Below are 21,755 nucleotides of genomic sequence, written 5' to 3'. Positions count from 1 at the left end.
AACAACAAATATACCACTATGTTCACTTTCTCCCTTCCATCAAAACGTCAAGTTTTAGATCATAATGCTGTAGCTGAATCTGTATAGATAAGGTGAGCATCAAGGTGCGAGCTCATGTCGGACCTCCTATTCGCTGTGACGCAACTCGGAGTCCAGCCCGGAGCGCAGCTCCAAGCCTCCCACTGGCACTCTGGCTCCTGCGCTTCATGCTTCCACTGCGCTCTCCCCCGCCACTGCTGTCCGGTTACCGGGGTCCTTCAGGGCTCCCCAGGTGAGCACGAGGATCACACCCATCCAGCCGGAGCGGGGGGATGACTGAAAGAAGCTGGGTGGTCCAGAAAATCCGGCGGTTCTGACGGTGCTGTTCCAAGAGGCGCAGTCCTCCAAAGGCAACATGATGTCTGCTATAGAGGCTGGTACCCCCGTGTACCAACCTGCACAGCTGCTCAACTGGGTCTACATGTCTCTGCAAGACACTCAGAGCGGCGCATTTGATGCCTTCAAAGCCGAGTCGGACATTTCTCCTCAGGATGTGAACATCTCCAAGCGCAGCGCAGCTGATCTGAGCTCCAACTATCTCAACAACTTCTTCCACCTGAGGAATGAGGTAGAATTCATGTCGTGTTACGCTGCCATAACGCGCCCATAGTAGCGATTAACACTTTGCATGGCGCTTCCATCCACTGAGCCATCTTTTCCTTGCTCTTTGTTTGAAAGCTCACTCCACGGACGTGCATGAATGTTGCACTCACACGTTGCACTGCAGGTTATTTTTGTTGCCCGTAGTAAACCTCACCTGCATGCCTTCATTGGGTCGCACTGTGGTGAGTGGGTAGCATATGAATATGTGTTTTGTACCCTCGTATAGTGCCTGAGTGTGTCCAGACTGTTCTGGTGTCAGCGTGCAGCTGCAGGGGGAACGGCCGGTTGAGAAAGAGCTCTCACAAGGTTTTAAAAATGTTGGAGTTCACCCTGGCTGGCCTCTGCTCGGTTAGAGGAGTATGCAGAGTTCACTCAGTGAGGCTCCCCACTGCTCCATGGAATACTGACACATTCAGGAAAAGTAGGAAAAATGGACAGAAGCCATAAAAGAGTGAGCTTTGATTGAAATATTGACATTAAAAATATCTAAAATCACTTTTTAACTTCAAAAATGAAACATTTCTAATGACATGCTGCAGCTGCATACATGCCACAGACATGCAGTGGTTTTGATGGCTCATGCACAGCATCACCCACTGCAATGGGCACACGCATCCGATCACAATTCGCCCTCTGTGATGCCTTTAGAGTAAACAGCCAGCGTCTGCAGGCTGCTCATCTTCACGGTTGCCCTGCGGTGCCATAGCACCCGTCTCCTCCACTGGCACAATGATGCTGATTGTGCCGCGTCAATAGAACGAGTCAGAAGAATGCATGACAAAGGCATTTTGTCCGGACGAGGAAATGGACACTATTGCTCCCACAGTGTAGATGCAGTAAAGGCAGCACATCTGCAGAAATGAAATAATGTGGGCTACTGTCGCAGAGACAGACGGGCCAATCAATCAGGGTGATGGACTGGCGTGCTGGCTGAAATGCTCTTTCATCGCAGAGCCACTACAATAATCTTCTGTGTTTTTGTGACATGAGAGGTACTTTTGTGGAGAGCTGAAATGATACCAACAATTGATAAACCCATTATTTCCTTCATCAATAAAAACTGCCAATCATTTGCTACTTTAATGTGAGAATATTCTGCTTTGTAATGGAATATCTTTTGGTTTTGGACTATTGGTTAGACAAAATATGCTATCTAAGAATATTTACGTAAATAAGCAGTCATAGGATTCAGTAATGAAGTAATTGCTAGCTGCAGCTCTACTTCACTGTGTATTTCGGCATGGCTCTGTTGCCAGTGATTTATCCTCATGGTCTTTTCTCCAACAGGCCTTGAACAACAATTTCTACAAGAGCTCCTCGCCCTACGGGTCCCTCAACAATATCGTGGACGGCCTGAGCTCTCTGGCGGACCATTTCTCAGACCTCTCCCTGTCCCCCGAGACACGCAAACCCAGCAAAAGGCCGCCGCCCAACTACCTGTGCCACCTTTGCTTCAACAAAGGACACTACATCAAAGACTGCCCTCAGGTGAGCCGGCTGGCGGTGCTGCACATCAGTCAGGTGCAGCTCCTCACAGGCAGCAGCCTAAACTTAAAACAGCTGCGCAGTGCGAGGGGCCATTTTGAGCTGTCAATCAAATGCATAAATTTATGACGAAGAGCACATGAGAAGAACACACAAAGTGCTGTCTGACAAGGACAAAAACATTAAGATCTGATGCATATCCACATGCGTCCTCTCAGTTGTTGGTGTATTCACCACCTTTTTTCAATTTACTGGTATTAAAAGTATAAACTCCAAGTTAGAATATTATGTTTGTATGCTCTCTTCAGTGTGAAATAGATTCCTCAGCACATATTTGAGTTCGATGTACCACCGCAGGTTGGTAATGAGCAGCAGATGCCAGATTGGATCTCGGAGTAGGCCTTAATGAAAGATGATAGGTTTCTCCGTGGAACGAGGCACGACCTCCACTCCAAACACGAAAGAAATATTACCACTGCTTTATGCGCAGCTGCGGTTCCCCATTGATCATGTTCAGGCGGAAATGCCTGACATTTGTTAGGTATAATGGAAATAATCAAATGACTGATGGACAGGATGTGTCCAAGAAGCAAAGCAGCAAAAGTAGAAGTTCAAAAAGCTGGTAAACTTTTACTGGTCAATTATATAAAAGAGTCAGTAAAGTGTAATTACTTCCTTTTGTGAGGCAAACAGAGGATTCCCTGGTGTGAAAGCTGAAACATTCTCTGGTAATTCCACATATGTTAACACTGAGAGATCTTCTAGCAATTTCACCAGCCACTTATAGATAATATTTTAGGGTGTCGAACATCAGAATAGGAGGGTAACGTCTAAAACATAAGCAGTTGTCTGTGCAAGAGACCAATTAACAGGCTACAGCATTTAAATTACTTAATTTCCAGAGTTAAATGAAAAGATTGAGCCACTATTACATCTGCATGCCAGCAGCCTGTTCATCTTAGCTTAGCATGAAGACAGGAAACAGGGGGAAACAGCTAGCTTGGCTTTGTTCCAAAGCACAAGACTTTCCCAACAACAACGAATTGTATGCTAAGCTAACTGTCTCCTGGCTGTTTAATGGATGCAAATGAGAGCGGCATCAATCTTCTCATCTATCTCTCTACAAGCAAGCCAATAAGCGTATTTTCTCAATCATTCCTTTAATTGAAAAACATGCTGCTTCATCCTCATCAGCGCACATCTCTCCCGGCCATTCTTAAGAACGTCTTCCCCGTTTGGAAGACTCTGTCCTCTCGTCTCATCTCTGACAGCTTGTCGCCTCCATCACCGCCAGCACAGAGCAGATGATGTTATAGTGCTTGACACATCTGTGCACACCTGGGCTAACGTGGTGTGCTGGTCCCAGATGGACCGTCCGGGAAGTCGTCCATGGAAATTGTTTGGAAAAGGGCAGGCGCTTTCAGAAAATGCTTGGTGATTGGGTGAACCACCTGTCCATCACCGCATATCACGGCATAATTTCAACCAAGTAGGTGTGACTGTCAGTCCCATGGTTTCAGAAATACACCGCCTTTTTCTCTAAATCATTTGTTGGTACATGTTTTTAGTTAAAAAATGGCCTGGCTCTGGTTCAGCAGCTAAACTGAGACAGTCATGTAGTGCACACTCTGAAAGTAATTACTTGATATGAAGCATCAAAGAGGCAATGCCATAAGTTCATTTGGTATTAGCAATGTTTATTATACAATTATGTATCACTAATGAGTTCAGTAAAAATGACATTTGATGAGATTGTTAAAAACTGTTTTATATACAATCGTGCACAAGCTAACAGCTATGCTAGTGACCATGGCAACTGCTACATACAGTGCAAGACAGCAATATATACACAATGCAACGTGCAATTAAGAATGCAGAAACTGAATATTTTTTAATTGTTTATTTACAGTTTTCACTTGCATGTTAATGAGGTTTAAGTTGGTGTGCAGTCAGAGCTTGAACACACTGCGTGAGAACAATGCACACACACATTCAAAAGAAGAATGTGTAAAACACTGACACATGTTTTGGAGTGTGTATGAGTGTGTAGGTTGAGCCTGACCAGGCAGGAAATGGTGTAACACCAGCATTGCTTCTTTCAAATGAGGATCAGAGAGGGTAAAAACATCTTACTGGAAGCAGCGAGGTTCTTTGGTTTCCTCAGCTGACTGGTTTGTACTGGTGAGCCGGCTCGTGGACAGGAATCAAAGAATGTCACGGCTCAGTAAGATGAGAGAAGAAGCACACAGGAAGTGGGTGTGTGGGGCCTTTAACGGCCTCTCTCTGGGCGCAATGGGGCCCATGTCAACTCTGAAAGTCTGCTTCTTTGATAAAGAAACACATGGCACCTCAGTGGAAGCCGCAGGTGACGAAAAATAATGAAAAAGCACCAGTGAAGGTGGAGGCCATGCATCTGGGACGCAGCCACACTGAAAGGTATTAGCTATGCTATCCATGCTGAGTTCGGCCTGTAAGTGGTCAACATCCTGTTGACAGCATGGTGGAGAGTTGTGTTACTGGCCTCACTCGAAGGTTGAGACGTCGAAGGATTACTCAGAGATATTTACGACTCTTCTTCGCAGCCACGCCCCTTAAAATGTGCAAAATCTGGAAGCCATTGCTGGCTGGCTCTCTGCCGCGCTCACTCGGCTTCAGAAAGACGATGTCAGATTTTATCAAGTGTTGCTAATATTCCCGATCCGAAGCAGTGATTACGGCGCCGTTGTCATGACAAAAAGGCCTCTTCTGTTGAAGCCGAGTTCCTCTGAAGCTGTAACTAATGAACAAACTGCTTTTTGTTCTTGTTAGCTGGAATCTGAGGCATTTTTTAGCTCTGACAACTGAAAATACAGACTGTTAGTTCATTTACTGTAAGCCGAGTTGCAGAAAAATGACTTAAATTCCAACTTAATTCAGCTGGAAAAAAAGCTAAAAAAACTGGTTCCATTTTCAACCAGATGACCTAACGTGTTGCACAATTATCACCCCTCACTCTTTAACGGGGTCACAACATTTTAATGGCCCCTTGCCAATTAAGTGGCTGGACTTGGTTACTGTAAAGAGAAAGCACAAGTGACAGCATGCTGACAGTAAATGGGTGTACGGTGGGAAGAGCCTGGGCTAAATAAGGAGGGCATTGTTTCTCCAGAGAGGCTGTGGAAGCGAAGGTCAGGAAGTCAGGCTGCATTGTTCGCTCAGCTCTGCCCGGCTGCAGTCGTCTCTGTCTCTGTCTGTCTGTGCAGAGCGCCGGCTGTCGGACGCTCGTTTAAAGGGCCAGAGAGCGGCTGCAGAGATGTCTGCATCCAGAGCGTGTTTTTCTGGAAACAGTGCAGCACAGGAAGTGGGTGTATGTCTTTACAGTTACAGTTTAATCATGTTTGAATGCAGGGGAAAAAGTCTGCTTGGTTACAGTAATTACTTTGGACAGGGGAACGTTTGATAGGTGCAAGGCTGACAGAGGAAATGCCTTGATTTATTTGTGGTTTCTGAAAGCTGAAACAGATATTTTTAGTTCTAAACTCTCATCAGCATTTCATCCCGTGATACAATACCCTTAACTCTGCTTTGTTGCACATCATTAGTTCAAAAGTTTACCATGAAATTAAACAGACGAGCTAAAGCAAGTTGATTGATTGATTCTTGTAGTTTTAGTAGTTTTTATGACTTGTAACTGTTAATGATTGATAGAAACTGTTGAATTGGGGCTGTTTTTAGTTTCTAAAGGGCGAGTATGACGTCAAAACTACTGCTTTAACAGAAAAGCTAAACATTTTTCTGATATAAAGACATTCATATTCATGCTGAGAATGAGATGAGAAGGTTGATACCACTCTTACATTAGTTAAATATGAAGCAACAGGAGACGAGTAGTTTAACTTGGCATGCAGGCTGGAAACAGAGGGAAACAGCTAGCCTGACTCCATCCAAAAGTAACAAAATCTGCTAATTAACACACTAGATCTCGTCCGTTGAATCCAGGCTAAAAAGTGTGAACACAACTGGTGCTGGATTATTTCTTGGCCAGGCGCAGTCGCCTCCTGCAGTCGTTTGCAGGTGAGATACAGCAAATTAATAGTGATGCTGGAAGGCAGATTTTTTCTTCATCCTTTCTCTAGTCTTTATGCTAAGCTAATTGCTAACGTCTCCTGGCTGCAGCTTCATATTCAATGAGACAGACAGAAGGGTGGTATTGATCTTTTCATATGGATCTCAGCAAGTAAAAGTGTATTTCCCAAAATGAACAAATATTCTTTTAAAGCGGCTATAATCTGTATTTTATTTTTTATTTTTTGTGACGATGTTGCTTGTAGTGATGAACCTACAGTGAATAACCTGAATCTGCAGCGCCACTCGGCTTTACGGAGATTTGAAATTAAGTTTCAGCTCATTGTTTAGCTGTTTGGATCAGCAGGCAGCTGTTTTCAGTGAAAAGGCTCTAAAAAAAATCACCGCACAGTACCGGCTCAGTGCCAAACCGCAGACAGTTGGTGAGTTAGCGCAGTGAGTTAGCAGTTAGCAGTGTCAAAAAACTGCAGTTCCTCGAATGGCCACTTGAGGCTGGCTCTGAAAGACAGTCAATCCCCATAGACCCCCATGTTAAAATGGCCAACTTAACAGCAGAAATAAACATGTTTAAGGTCTAAAAACAGTTTTCCTCTCTATAGCTAATTTCCCTGTTCACGACAACTCTACAGAAATTTTAATAGACCAAAGACATTTGAATTATATTAAGGCTTAAAGGTATGTATAATTATGGGCGTGGCTGCTTTGAGTCACGTCTCTTTGCCTCTATTTGGATTTGCCAGGAGTTTGGTGGCACTGAGCTCCACAATGGAAGACTGTGACTACACCCATGTTTCATGTTAGCAACCAGCTGGTGAACAAGGCGGAGCATTTGGCAGCTTAAGACCAAAAACAGAGCGAAAAGAGAGTGGATGTTGCATTTAGATTCACCAGGTGGGCCATTTTCACAGACAGGTATATTATTGTAGCCTATTTTGGATGAATGCTTTTGGATTTTAATCTCTGGAGATGGTTGTGTCACTGATGTTTGATCTCACAGTTTAGAGCGTCTTTCTGCTGATATGTCGGTACAAATGCCGACAATGATATCAGTGTTGCCGCCGTACCTCAGTTGGAGCGACACAGCTCATACCCGAAACATGCAACTGGTGAATCTCAAGCAAAGCTGCCTGATTACTGCTCCTTTGGTCCTTTTGTTTGCTCTGCTGATAAACGTCTTATCTTTCCTCAGTAGGCTGTCTGTTGCTTTTGGCCAGATCATCTGCTGAGGAGGATGAGCGAGATAGAGGAAACCCTGGAATGCGGGGTAGATAGACTCCCCCCGTAAACCGTGGCTGTCATCTGCTCAAACCTCATGAATATATAGGAAAGAATGGTGCGGAGCTCAGTTTTTGTATAAGTGCATGTTTTCAAGATGAGATCACTTCAGTCATCCTGGAGGATTTGGTCATTGTAGGTTACAGTTTTTCCACTTTGAATGACATGTGAGGACAATGAGTGTGAAAAGATAAGTTTCCCTGTCTTCGACTCCAAATGCGCTTGTATCACATCTTTAATTACGTTATTTTTACCTTGCCAGGTTATTCCTGGGGTTCAAAGTTCATTCTCAGACCTTTGGAAACAGCAGTTGACAAAACAATCTCACCGGTACCCTTTAGTAGCTGTTCTGGCGCTTTCAGCTGTATTATATGATCTTCATCAGCAGTTTGCTCAGTTGTCATGGAAATGTAGGTGTTCAGTTTTCAAAAAATACTTTATATAGAATTGTGTTATCTCCTTGCTGGTTGTAAAATACATTTTACTCTCCCTCAAATGAAATTACAAAGTCTGGGGATTATAAGTAAATTATGGGGAGCTACATCAAATTTTGGGATTTTTCGAGTGAAACATAAAAATCTGGATTTGAGGATACTGTACTAAATTAGGAAATTATCACATATAACAAATTGGCGGAAGAACAATATTAATTATTGGTATTTGGGGGTACTATAATAAATTCTGTGATTGTACAACCCCAGTTCCAAAAATGTTGGGACGTCGTGTAAAACCTAAATAAAACAATGTGATCATTTGCTGATCGTTTTTGACATGTACTCAATTACAGTATTGAATGTTTCACCTCATCAGCTTCATTGATTTTTGGAAATATCTGCTCAATCTGAATTTGATGCAGCAACATGTTTCAAATAAGTTGGGACAGGAGCAACTAAAGACTGGGAAAGTTGTGGAACGCTCCAAAAACACCTGTTTGGATCATTCCACAGGTAAACAGGTTGATTGGTAACAGGTGATAGTGTCATGATTGGGTATGAAAGGAGCATCCAGGAAAGCGAGGATGGAGCGAGGTTCAGCACTTTGTGAACACAGGATTGTATAAAGGATGTTACTACATGGGCTCAGGAAGAAAACTGTTGTCAGTAAACACAGCTTTTTTATGTTTTACACAGCGTTCCAGCTTGTTGGAATCAGGGTTGTAAAAAGCAGAATAATTATTATCAGATCTGGGGTGCGTACAAAACTCTGAGGTTTGCGGGCATTATACCACATTTTTGGTATTTCTCTCTTGCTTATGGCCTCAAACTGATTTGGATCAGCCCTGCTGTTTAAGTTGCTCAAGTATTGTGAAAGAGGATAACTGACAGAAAGTCTAAAGGATTTACATCCTTCATGCACATTGCTTATGTAGTCTACATGTGGTCGAGCAGTTCGGGGTATGAAGGTAGATGACAATTCAAAATGCGACTGCAGAACTGTTTGTTCTTGTCTTTTCCTCAGAATCACTCTCGCAGTGAACATGATGGTACTGTGTTACTGAGCCTCCACACAGCAGCCCTCTCCACTCACTCTGCTGTGTTTTGAACTGAAGTTGGGAATATTTCGCTGTTGCTCTTCTTGTTCGTCCGCCAGCCCACCTGCCCCTGTCATTCACCCTTTGTGAAACACAACGCCAGCTCACAGCTGTACATGTCGTCAGCTTGACCACAGCCGGAGCTGGAGCTCAGTCACACTCTGGATGGATCAGAGTGTCTGTTGGTAGATAGTCTTCTTCTGAAAGCAGCACTATATGTGAAAGAGATGATGAGAAACATAATGTGTATGAATGTGAGGAAATCGTTAAAGGCTGCTGCTCTGAGCACTGGGCTTGATGTATGACTGAAAATCCAGAGAGCCACGTAGGAAAACCGAAAACCAATCATTTGCCCTTTGGCCTCCATTTTTTTTAATCTAATCATATTTGTTCTGGAGAGGAGGACGGTTAATCTGTTCATTACTTCAGATGTGCAAGATTTGCAGAAAGGCTGCAGATGGATTACAGCTTCATATAGCGCAACTGTGCCTTAACTGTCATAATAATCCAACAACAGTGCCAAAGCAACACTTAATACTTTCAATAAGTCAAATATTTAAAGAAAGGGATATTATTAGCACCAGGGTGTCTGTGATAGAACTGTATTGATTTATAACCAGGACGGATTTCTTCCCAAGAGTTGGATTTCCTGAATATTTTCAGTGACACTTGACACGTCATGATAATTGTGAGCAGCCATATAATCCAAGGGATTATCCAGAATTTACTAAAGTACTGATTTCTTTTGTATATTGTTAGTATATGATCAGGACATTTGTCTCCTTTGGTGCTTCCCGATGTACGACTTTAATCATATTTGAATGTGCGTTAACAACAAGACCAAGGTGACGTCTTCAAATAGCTCATTTTGTCCGTCCAACACTCAAAAACCCAAAGATGTTTCCTTTATAATGATAATCACAGATGAACAAACAGAGAAATTGCTCAACTGATCGTGTCACCTCTCTTTGCATTCCTTCATAATCGTCTTCCATGAACTTTCTCTTTAGGCCAAGTGTTTGTTTCAAACCCTCCTGCACATAATTGATTTCACAAGATAATGAAAAGTGTCACTGACGCCGACACAGGAGTCTTTAAAACTTTGGAGAGCCATTGCCGTGGATTTTGGGCCAGGCATTAACGTGCTGTTTGGCTTTGGAAACAGCTGGGCTTCTCCCTGCTGCTGTGGGGGTCTGACACAAATGAAACCCAGCGAAGGGAGAGAGCTGTGGGTTTGTTGGTGTCGAGTAATTGACCACATGGTATCCTATGGGCCTGGTGTTGCTGTGTTCTCCGGGATAAATGTGTCATGGGGGTATGGAAGTGGGGGAGAGCGAAGGAGCGAGAGAGAAAGGAGAAAGAGGGGGGTGAGGATTTGGAGTAGTCCATTGTTTATCCTGATGGTTTCCAGATGATGGCAGAGGGAGGCGGCCAACCTCCCGGGCCTCTCTCACCAGGCTACAAGGATCTGGGCCAAGCTTATCTGCTGCAGCCTGGAAATCTGGCTTTACATCGCTCTGTGCACTCCTGATTTAAGTTACACAGCTGAAGTTATGGCTCTTGGAAGAGGCGGCTTGTAATGCACATTATGAATTAATTATATATCTTTTTATCTTAAAACAAAACAGTTTCTCAAATGTGGTTACGGGCTGCAAAGATCTTCTCTCAAATGTGAAGAATCTGTTGTCAGAAAAATGGAAAAAAGTCTTAATATATATAAAAAAAAAAACGAGCTTTAACCAAGCCTTAAACATCATGCTTCATGCTGTGCGGCTCCGGGGAGGAGACATTCATGGTCCGCAGAGGATGAAGCCCACTGACTTTGTTGATCCTCTTACTTTACGTGCGGCGCCACCAGCAGGTTAAGTTTTGCACCTATCCAGTGAAATCCACTGGGTGAATCTCTTGACTTTTCCTTCCAGATGTCGGACAGGTGTTTGGCGGTTCATTGTATTTGCATTTTGATTGCTTTACACGTCATTTTCCATGCATTCAATCTATTGTGATATAAATATCGGATAAATATTCTCACTGCTATTGAGACATTAATCTGGGGGAGAGAGGGATGCTGTTCTCAGCACAGTGTGTTCGTCCAAATCATCTTTATTTCTAAAACATTCACAAAAGCAGTGAAAAATATTCAAAGGTGTGGTCAGTAAACTGGTTGTGTCGTGCACACACACACAGAGAGAGCTTAATGACAGATTTGAGCGGTTTTTTTGCATTCACTCAAACTTTCCTGCTTTCCACAAGACAGCCCCTTCACTGTCAGGTCACAAGTGCGAGTCTGTCGCTGTCACATCTTTCATGGGGCCGGTGGAAACTCCGGACTGTGCCATGCCCTTTGCTGCCCCGTGGGCTCCAGGCTTTAGGCACGGTTTGTTTTGCTTGCTCTGCAGATTGAAAGCTGTTTCCTCCCTCAGGAAGATGATGCTCCGTCTGCTCTCCCTGTAGGCGCTCCAGAAAGAGGGCCGCCATCAAAAGTGACCTCCAACAGTGCCTCATGGTGGCTAAGTGATGCAAACACGGGCCTCAAAAACGCTTCACAGTGGCCTGAACAGAGATCTGGCTGTCGGAGCCTCCGCTGTGTTTTGTGAAACAGATGTAGTCCTGGAAATGAGTAAAATGATCTGTGAGACGTTTCTGAACCTGACATATGTTCCTGCTGTGAAATCAAAACAAGATTTGACATGGACTCCTCCGGTGGTGCGGATTCACTCTTAATTTTGACTTGCCCTACTTTCAGCCGAGGAGCTTCTAATTTAAACCAGTCTCGTCGAGATGATTTCTCTGTGATGGGTTTAGGATTTTGTCATGTTATACAAGTGCAGAGTTCATCTGGGTTTTATTTCCTCCCTGCTAAGATCTTTGTGTCCTGATTGGTGGGTCGGGGCCAGCTGGGAGGGATGACTGAGAGCCTGAGGTATTTGTCCTATAGCAGGGAGGCCTCTCCCATTGGTCCCCCCACAGGCCGGGGCCTCCTTTATGGTCCCGCGGGAACACAGCTGGAGGGAGGGAGTTCATTTCTAACGGGAAGGCTGAGACTCCTTCTTTTCTGTCCAACCAATAAATTACACCTAACCATTACTATACATCACAACTTCCTTCAGATAAACCGTTAAAGCTTTTCTCCTGCAGGACTTTCAGCACTTAGAGTTTAGATAAGAGTTCCTTTGAAATGTAAAGCTCACACCTCCTGGACTGTGTATTAATCAAGCATCAAAGCAAATGAGCTTTTATTGACAGACACCATACACACTCATCTCATTCCCGAGACCAAACTACTCCATAAAGCCCTCGCTCTTGACCACCAGCGGGGCTGCTATCGCTTCCCGTTGTAATCACGCAGAGCTTTGAATTGGCTGCCGTCCAAGGAAACCAAATAGGTCAGTCAGCCTCCTCCACCCGAAGGTGGTGAGAGGCAAAGCTGTTGAGGTTTTACACGCTGACAAACGTCTCAATTTTAAGTGTTTTCATTCCAAACCTTTATTTAAACTCGAGGAACCTTTGACAATCATGTTGAGTTATAGACAAGTTAAGAATAAACAGGTGACATTACAGAGAAATTAGTTTAAACAGATCATGGTTTTAAATCGTCCATAGGTGAGTATTGATTTTTAACGCGTGTTGAAGATCATTCCAAGAGGGAATAAAATAAATGGCTGACTTTCCAAATCCAGGCCGGGCTCGGGCGAGGACAATGCGGTCCAAAGTGCCAATCCAGCATCAAAAAGTGGGTTTCACACGAGGTCGGTCATGTAAAACTTGACGTCTTCTGTGTACCTCTGTCCAGGCTCGGCCCAAAGGTGAAGGCCTGACCCCGTATCAGGGAAAGAAGAGGTGCTTCGGTGAATATAAGTGCCCCAAGTGCAAGAGGAAGTGGATGAGCGGGAACTCCTGGGCCAACATGGGACAAGAATGTATCAAGTGCCACATCAACGTTTACCCTCACAAGCAGGTAAGAGTACATCCAAGCTGCAGACAGACGGCAGCAGAAAGCCATGCTGGCTGCAGGCGAAGCGTGAAGGTTTCGTGGGTCGATTCCTCACAGGAAAACACTGCTTCACAGCACACGACATGGCAGTAAACCAGTTTTACTTTCTATGACTGCATGCTGGGACTGTATATTTCTTGTAGTTTGACCCTTGCGGCCAAGAACTGCTTTATGCTTTCTTTATAACTCAAACCAACTAGTTTAGCAGTGGAAATCAGACCCTGTGTAACTGTAGATCAGGCACACTGTTGCAGGTACAATGTTTTTACCAGTCAAAACATCGGAACGTGCATTTAAATATATCCTAATGTTAGATTTTATCACTATTTTGTGTCGCTGCTGGTATGATGATACCGAACTGAGATGTTCCACCAAAATTCCGAAATTTCTAGCCGTTATGAGTTACTTCTGCCAAGATTGTGACTCTCATCACATTTTTTTGTCTTGATGTCTTAAAGTCATGTGGTAAGAAAGTGAAAGTGAATTTATTATATGCTAGAGGAGTTTAGTTTTGGTGCAAATAGTGTAATTTATAAATGACTTTTCATCTTCACCTAATCCACTACACTTATTTTTTTGATATTCCAACCAATTTTCCAACACTTGGTGGGCAAATTCTTGTGTGCATGGTCTATAACTTGGATGCAAATATCAGCTCTGAATGACTGTGCATCATTTTATGGCATTTAAAGGTGATTCGTCTGTCCCTAATTAAATACTGTGCATACAGCATGTTGATGCAGCTCTGGATCCTGATGCAGATTCTTAACAATACTGTACAATCTGATAAAAAAGTCAAAAAAGTGTTAACTTAAATATTTCCAGGAGTATAATTCTTGTGTCTAAACCACATATTTCAAACTGATTCCATAAAGGGCCGCGTGGCTGCAGGTTTTCTTTCCAACCAAAGAGGCGCACACCAGGCCAACCAATCAACATCAAGGGATCATTAGTTATCAGCTAAAGACTGAAATCAGCTGATTAATTGATTCCAGCCTGGTGTGCTCCTCCTTGGTTGGAACGAAAACCTGTAGCCACACGGCCCTTTATGGAATCAGTTTGACATGCCTGGTCTAAATGCAGAACGTAAACTCCACCACAGGTTGTTAAAATCCTTAAATTCCCAGAGGCAGCACTGAGGAGAAAACCTTGCAGTGTCACTGACGGTAACAGTAATTCGCTGTTTGTTTGTTTGTTCCAGCGACCTCTGGAGAAACCGGACGGGTTAGACGTGTCGGACCAGAGCAAGGAGCATCCGCAGCACCTGTGCGAAAAATGCAAAGTCCTCGGCTACTACTGCCGCCGCGTGCAATAACACACTCCACACGCCTTATATTCTCCTCCGAAGTTTTACCAAGAAGGGACACTTATATTTTCATTACTAAAAATACGTGTACTGCAGCATCTAACGTTTTTTTTCTCATGATGTATCCTCTCCAACACTGTGACTCATAAGTGACTCTTTTTTTTTTCCTACAGTATCTCGCAGTGGACACGAGCACTTTGCATTTGCTGGGTTCTTGTTCCTCACTCAGTTATCATTATGTGAATGTTCATCTGGAGTCTTAATGAAGAACCTTAAGAATCTTACCAACTGTGAATTAAGAAACTTTAGCTCTGTGTCTGCCTTCACTCGTGTCCAACGTGTTGGAACAAAATTCGTGAGTGAAGTTTCCAGATGAAAGATTCTCTTTTACATGTTTGTATATTCCAGAAATAACTTAAGTGAAATGTTTTCTGTATAAAATATGCAACAAGTCTTTACTAGGAAGGATATGCAGTATTAATGTGTATCTGCATTATTATCAGTACTGGTACATAATTTTGGAATATATTTTTAAGCCATTACTTGTTGATTATTACACTTTGTGAAGGAATATATTAGCCGACTAACATTTATTCTATATATGCTATGTGCCTGTATTTCTGAACACATCTTTTGGGTAGTTTGTCATTCAAAAGTTTTACAAAACTGTAAACTGATGCAAAACGGGAGAAACATTTAATTTCCTGAAAGAATTAAATAAGTTAGTTATATTTTGGCACCCAGTGCTAAGAAAGACTCAAAAAGGTGCTTTTCTTATGTCTCAAACGTAACATGAGACAAAAAGGGAACAAAAATCTGAATGTACCAAAGATAATGAAGGGTTAAGTGGAAGGTTGCACGTTGCTTTAGAGGCTTTTAGAATAAATGAACATGGAGCAGAAATACACTTTCACGTTTAACTGTTTAAAGGTGTGTGAAACGCCATTTAATGTGCCTTACTTTGAGTGACCCCTGAGGTTGATCGTTTAAAATGTTTTTTGTATTAAAATGTTTTTGAACATGTTATCCATTGTGTGATTTCTTTCTATTAACAGTGTAAGCTGATCACACAGCTTTTAATTCATCCATAAGGCAGGAGGGATTTGGTAAAGTCTGCACAGGGCTGTATAGTTCACAACTGATAACACCACATTCTCACTTCAACGTTGACCGATCCAGATGTTGCACATTTCTATCTCCCCAAAGCAGAAAACTGAATCTCAAACTCTCCAGATTTTTGCAGCATCTGGTAAAATTTACTGACAGCAAGACCAAAACAGATTAGGCTTCATTGCCCTCTCATATACCACCGCTGGCAGAAGCTGCAGTACGGCGTATTTCAAAAGAAACATTTCCCTCGGCAGAATGGATGTTCAGCGGGATAAGATCATTAGTCAACTGTGGCTGATGAGGGAAACAGAAGGAGGCGAGAAGAATGACGCAACACTGATCTCAGCCGGTGACCAAACATTCACCTTCCCACCAATAAACAGACACACCCTCCACTCTAAATCAGCTTTATTTCAGCCACATGTTCAAAGGGAAAAACTGTTGCTGAAAGCAGTAATGGTTGATATTTTTATATCAACTTACAAGGTGAGAGTTTTCAATCAAAGTGGTTAAAATCTGCTAATGGATTTTGTAATACTGACATTTAAGGTCGTGCAAATCAAGTGGCAAGAACAAGCTCACATATTTAGAAAACAATGACTTTATTTTTTGCAAAGAAATGCCATGTTTCAATGCATGTTGAAGAATTAATAGCTCATTCAAATACAGTAGAACCCGTCATCCTGTTGTCTTCTATAATACAAGTTCACATTTTATAGCATTACACAATTAAGTGCGTTCCTGAAGGAAGACTAACATTTTAAGTACCAGAAGAATAAAATCTGAGTGTGGCTGTGAAATAATCAGTTGTTAGCAAAGCGAGGTATCACTCTGTGCCATGACTGAAGAAAGAGCCTCTTTCACTCAGACTCTCACGTTGAAATTACAGCAGGAGATGAGACTACGACCGCGTCCACATGGGGATCTCACACGAGCTCTCCGCAGTCTGTGATAGTGATCCTCTTGGAGGTTCGCCCAGACCGGGAACCGAAAGACTCCACTTTCATGATCACGTCCAGTCCTTCCTTCACGCTGCCAAAGACAACATGCTTGCCATCCAGCCTAAATGAAGAAAGAGGAGCTTTGTTATCTCTGCGCCCGGACAGCGAGACCATCCGTGGTGCAACCAACTGGGTTTGACTCACGGCTTCTTGTCGGGTGATGCCACCGTTTCTGCAGTGATTCGGCTATTGCAGGCCATCACTCAAATCTTCACATTTTTGTTGTCATCATGCCAAAACATTACAAGAATTCACTGCTTACACAAGAGTTTTGTTCCCAGCAGGGTGGGGAAAAACCTCTGAAACAGCATTTCAACAATAACTGACACGGCTAAACTAGCATATACATCTAACATGTTCAAAAAAGGCACAATAAGAAAAGCTTTCCAAAGGTTGCAAAGATTTAAAGCTGGACGGTACTAATCAAGTTATTCGGCTGGGTGAGGACAGATTGCAGTTTTAAAGTGTATGAAAGACACTTTCTGTATGGCTCTCTACACAAACCCCTTGATAAAGAGTATGATGGAACATATAAATATCCTATTTCAGTTATGAGGTAGTATGTAAAGCCTCTTGTCATCTTCTTTTTGTTTGAGTATTTCATACTATCATTTTACTGTCTTATTATGCTTTTTCCTTCCTTCACCTAAATGTATTCTGTAACCTGGGTGGGTGAGTGGGAGGGTGGTGGAGATGGGGATCTCAGTTTCAATTTCATTTTGCATTTAGGGGATGAGTAGGTGAGTTAAAGTCAAATATACATGTTTTGTATCTTTTACTCTTGTGGGATAAAAGCCTTATAAATCAATAAAACATATTAAAAACAAAGATTCTGGTGCTGGTTTGAGGCCTCTTCTGTTTTGGATCCTGGGGAAGTTGCTGTAAGTGGCAGTGCATCCTGCACTATGATTAAAGGATGCAAATAGGCAACAATACTCAACTTAAAACATATACTTTTGTACTAAAGCTACTCTTTTTTACCATGTTTCCTAACTAACATTTCACTGAAAGTTATAAAGTTTGCCGTGACCAAACTGCACACTGCCACCGCAAGCACGCACAGAATTCAGGCAAAATCCGCAGTTATGTTTTTGTTTGTCATGTTTTTTCGCATTTGCATAATTCTGAAGTAATTTCAGGTTTGAAAAGAGCCAGAAACACACAGATTTCTCATGATCTATATTTTAAAAAGACAAATCTACAGATGCCTTCATAGCCATAGAGCACCATTCAGCCAAGCCAAAGGGACACTGTAAGAAAGGAGAACTATCCATTGTAACTCTGCATACTTTGGATTAAGTATTGACGTGTCTGTTTTGCTCATTGCGTGGGGTCTTCACTTTTCCAGACAGCAAATCATCAGAGCTCTTTGCAGATGTCTCAACAGGCCATCCAGTCACAGACTTGAAATGGTGAAATGCAGCCTTTCCTAAACTTAGGTTCGCGACCCAGGGACGGTCACAGAACTACATTGTTATGTGAAATACAAAACAATGGCATATATTTGAGTCCAAGTGGGCTGCACGCACAGTTACATCCACTAACAGCTATTCCTTTTGTTGCTGGTCTGTTCAGCTCAGATACTGTGTGTCAGTAATGAGAGCTTAAAAAATGACCAGAAAACAGAACGCAGCAGTTTGACAGCAGACAAGTGAGTCACTCGTGCTTGTTTGTGGCGCATTTTAACAGCTTGTTTCATGTGTTTGTTAGTCGGTGACCAGTGTGATGCTAGCAAGCTAACATTACATCTGGCCCTAACTTGCAGGCTTGTCCCTAATGTGAAGCAGGCAGCAAAGTACATTGTTTATCTGTATTATTTGAGGGTGGAAGAGTCAGTAATCCGTGTGAGTTATGTTTGTATCAGTTGAATGTGTATGTGTGTCAGTTTCCATGCCCGTGTGTGTGAAAGAGAAAGACTAATGTGGTTGTGACAAGTGATAATGATAATGTCCTCTCTGTTATTATTATCTATACATACAGATTATTACACACACTCTAAATCCATGGTTTGTTGGGTTCTTTATCGGTAGTTTATAAATTAAGATATTGTGACAATGAATGACATATTTTTAGAATAACCACCGTAGCATCAGAGGCACATACCATTCGGTTCTGGCGGTGCAGATGAAGAACTGGGATCCGTTGGTGTTGGGTCCAGCATTGGCCATAGACAAGATACCTACAATGCAGTATTGAAAAGGTTAATAATTTTATTAGTAACACCTGTGCTTCTCCTACTACAATAGGTCAAACTGTCTGCTGTGTGCACAATGAAGGAAACAGGGCAAACTTTTCAAAGAGGTTATTCAAACACTACTTGCAAAATGCTGCCACCTGGTGTTGCAATGAAGAACTGTATGCATTAACTTTATTCCCATTAAATTCATTTTTGAGATAGCTATAGCAAAGGTAAAAGGTGACTATAACATTTCATCTGTTGCTGGTCCATGTTTGATTTTGGCTCATTCTAAACTGCTGCTCAGACTGGTTTCCAATGTTTTACTGTAGAGACGACTGCCTGAAAAACACCATGATGCATTGCCTGATGCACTTGCACTGTCCTGTGTAACGTCACACTGTCCTGTGTATCCCACTGTGCTGCTAAATCTCATTATAGTTGACTGCAGATTAAGCAGCCCTGTCCAAAGGAAAAACTGAGTTTGGAGCGACAGCTAGCCGCTAGGTTTCACTTAGCTCCACAATGGGTCTTCAGAAACAAATGTCCAAGGAAAATTTCTCAAATTTGCTGACATTCCCCATCTGGAATATACCTCACAACTAACTGCAATACCTCAAAATGAATGAGCAATGGAAACTCCACAGCTTTGTCCTTCATTCACAGCAGTGTACAAGCAGAACGGGATGATTACCAGGTCCAGTGTGCTTCAGCTTGAAGTTCTCATCGGGAAACTTCCAGCCGTAAATAGACTTCCCTCCAGTTCCATTGTGGTTGGTGAAATCTCCACCCTGAAAACACATACACGGCTGTATTTACACTGTAACAGCACGCCGGACGACAAAGGGACACAAAAGAAAGAGATAAAGACGCCTACCTGGCACATGAACTGAGGGATCACCCTGTGGAAAGTCGATCCCTTGTATCCGAAGCCATGCTCACCAGTGCACAGCGCTCTGAAGTTCTCTAAAAGAAAGATTGTCAGTCAGATTGTCTCTGATGATCCATACAGGACATTTGATGTCTGGTATCACTGGAGAATTCCCAAACGAGCTCTTCCTGCATGATTACATAAACCTACAGAGGAATACCAGTGACGGACCTTCAACTAAATCAACAAAGAAACAACATGACCTTTAAGAGTGTGAATCATCCCTTCAGCTCCTGACATGCCAGCCATTTAACAGCCTCCTGTCAGATTAACGCACTTGACGTCTGACACGTTTAGGTTCTGTTCTAACTTGTATGTTTGGTTGTGTTTGTATACAGTAGTGGAACAAGTACTCAGCTCCTTAAGTAAAACTACAAATAGCACACTGTGAAAATACTCCACTATAAGTAAAGGTCCTGCATGCAAAACCCTCTTTAAGCGAATGTACGTATTATAAGCAAAAATGAGTTAAATTCAAAAGCACCAAATTTGCACATAAATAGTTTTTCACTGGACAGGAAGGGCATGAAACACCGGAAACGAAACTGGTAGCTAAAGCTTACAAATACAATACTGGCCTCTGAGACGTCATGAAGGAAAAGTTTTAAGCTGCATAGAATGCAAATACTCGGGTAAGTATAAGTACCTCGAAGACTTGTATGAAATGAAATGATATTAAACGGTAAAGATCATGTTACCTGCGGTTTTCGGCACAACCTCGGCGTTGAGCTGCAACAGAGAAATAAAATGCCTCAGGCGCTCGTTGTGAACAAGTTGTTCTCTGTGACTCACCGACTGTCAGTCAACCGCTCTAACGGGACAAACCGCAGGTGTAATTCACGGCAGCTGTTGTTTTCTCATTCATTCAAAAGCAAACTGCGTTAAAAAAAGAAACTAAAAGCCATGTATGTGTTTTCATCTCACCTCAAACGTTACCCTGCCGAGAGGCTGGCTGTCCGCAGAGATGTCGAAGTAAACCGTCGGGTTCTTGTTGGCGGCAGCCGGGCCGCTGCTGTACATGCGCGCGGCTGTGAACGCCAGCGAACATAACTTTATCCTGTTCGATAAAAGCAGCATTTTAAAGGCTAATGTGGCTCAGTCACTTCCCTCAGGTCGGCAGTCGGCAAAGTCACGTTGACATGTGAGGGGAGGAAGTTTTCCTTCACACAACCGGAAGTAATTTCCGGATAATCGCGAGATTGTATGTCATTCCAATACAAAACCTCTTTAATCTCGCGAGACTGAATGTCATTCAAAGCAGCAACAGATGTAGTTACATGAGTTGTTATAAAATTACAAAATTGGGCTTTTACAACCCATATGAATTGTTTAAGATTAATGCAGCAACTAATGATTATCTTCATTGTCCATTAATCAGTGATTTTCTTGATTACTTGTTTAGTTGTTTGCCCGAAAATGTCCGAAAATGGTTTAAAAAAACAAAGTGTTCCTCAAAGATGATGTCCTCAAGTGTCTTTTCTTGTCCACAAAGATATTCAGTTTACTCTCACAGAGGACTGACCAGAACCAGAAAATATTCACTATTAAGTGGAATCAGAGAATTTTTTTTCCATTTTTTATCAAAAGTTGCTGGCAATTAATTTAATAGTTGCCAACTAATTGATGAATCATTGCAACTCCAATAAAGATTTTAAAAGATATTATCAACATAGAGTCACATGTCAAAAGATCTCTAACAATGCATTTACATAAACTTGGAAAGTCTCAAAATCAAATCACACAGCACATCATGAGTGCAAATGTCTAGGAATGATTTGTTTTAAAGACTTTCGTGGCCTTTGCTAGTTTTTAACCAAGAGACTGTGACAGATGCCACCACTGCTGTGCTGAAATGTCTCCATTTCCCATGAACAAAAACTCATGGCATCATCTTTTTTTTTTGCTTGGTGTCTTGTTGTGGCCTCTTGTCAAGCTTCAGATGTCTATTAGGTGTTAGGAGTTCCCCCAAATGCTGATTTCCACTCTAAACGTCTCACATGGTTTCATTAATCATCTTAAAAACCCCTCAGATGTATCTTGTGACCTTTGGTGGGTTCAGACCTTTAGGTTGGGAAGCACTGCACTTACCAACTAGCTGTACATAAAGTAGTTAAAGCTAGCTCTAGCTCTAGCAGCCCCAATAAATGCAAAAATGCATCAATATTAATAATATAATTCATGATAATATATCAGTCACAGGGGTTGCTTTTCTGTCAGGGGTCACCGTCACATTCTATTA

The 21,755-nt window shown here is 42.4% G+C and overlaps 2 protein-coding genes across 2 annotated transcripts; one reads left to right on the top strand and one right to left on the bottom strand.

Moving 5' to 3' along the window:
• The first annotated feature begins 330 nt into the window (after positions 1 to 330).
• Positions 331 to 15,263, top strand: LOC121624641 (zinc finger CCHC domain-containing protein 24-like). The gene is made up of 4 exons (XM_041962440.1): positions 331 to 607; positions 1,930 to 2,130; positions 12,792 to 12,956; positions 14,194 to 15,263. The coding sequence occupies exons 1-4, from the start codon at positions 395 to 397 to the stop codon at positions 14,305 to 14,307; spliced, it is 693 nt and encodes a 230-aa protein (XP_041818374.1). The 5' UTR covers positions 331 to 394; the 3' UTR covers positions 14,308 to 15,263.
• Positions 15,264 to 15,989: 726 nt separating this feature from the next.
• On the bottom strand, positions 15,990 to 20,671 carry LOC121624424 (peptidyl-prolyl cis-trans isomerase A-like). The gene is made up of 6 exons (XM_041962046.1): positions 20,441 to 20,671; positions 20,215 to 20,245; positions 19,463 to 19,551; positions 19,280 to 19,376; positions 18,513 to 18,588; positions 15,990 to 16,470 (listed from the first exon to the last, which is right to left on the bottom strand). Exons 1-6 carry the CDS (start codon positions 20,591 to 20,593, stop codon positions 16,335 to 16,337), a joined length of 582 nt encoding a protein of 193 aa, XP_041817980.1. The 5' UTR covers positions 20,594 to 20,671; the 3' UTR covers positions 15,990 to 16,334.
• Between the last annotated feature and the right edge of the window lie 1,084 nt (positions 20,672 to 21,755).

The sequence above is a fragment of the Chelmon rostratus genome, chromosome 21 (genome assembly GCF_017976325.1).
Source record: "Chelmon rostratus isolate fCheRos1 chromosome 21, fCheRos1.pri, whole genome shotgun sequence".
Taxonomy (NCBI): Eukaryota; Metazoa; Chordata; class Actinopteri; order Chaetodontiformes; family Chaetodontidae; genus Chelmon; species Chelmon rostratus.
The sequence above is the reverse complement of the archived record's forward strand: the minus strand, read 5'-3'. Positions and strand labels throughout refer to the sequence as shown.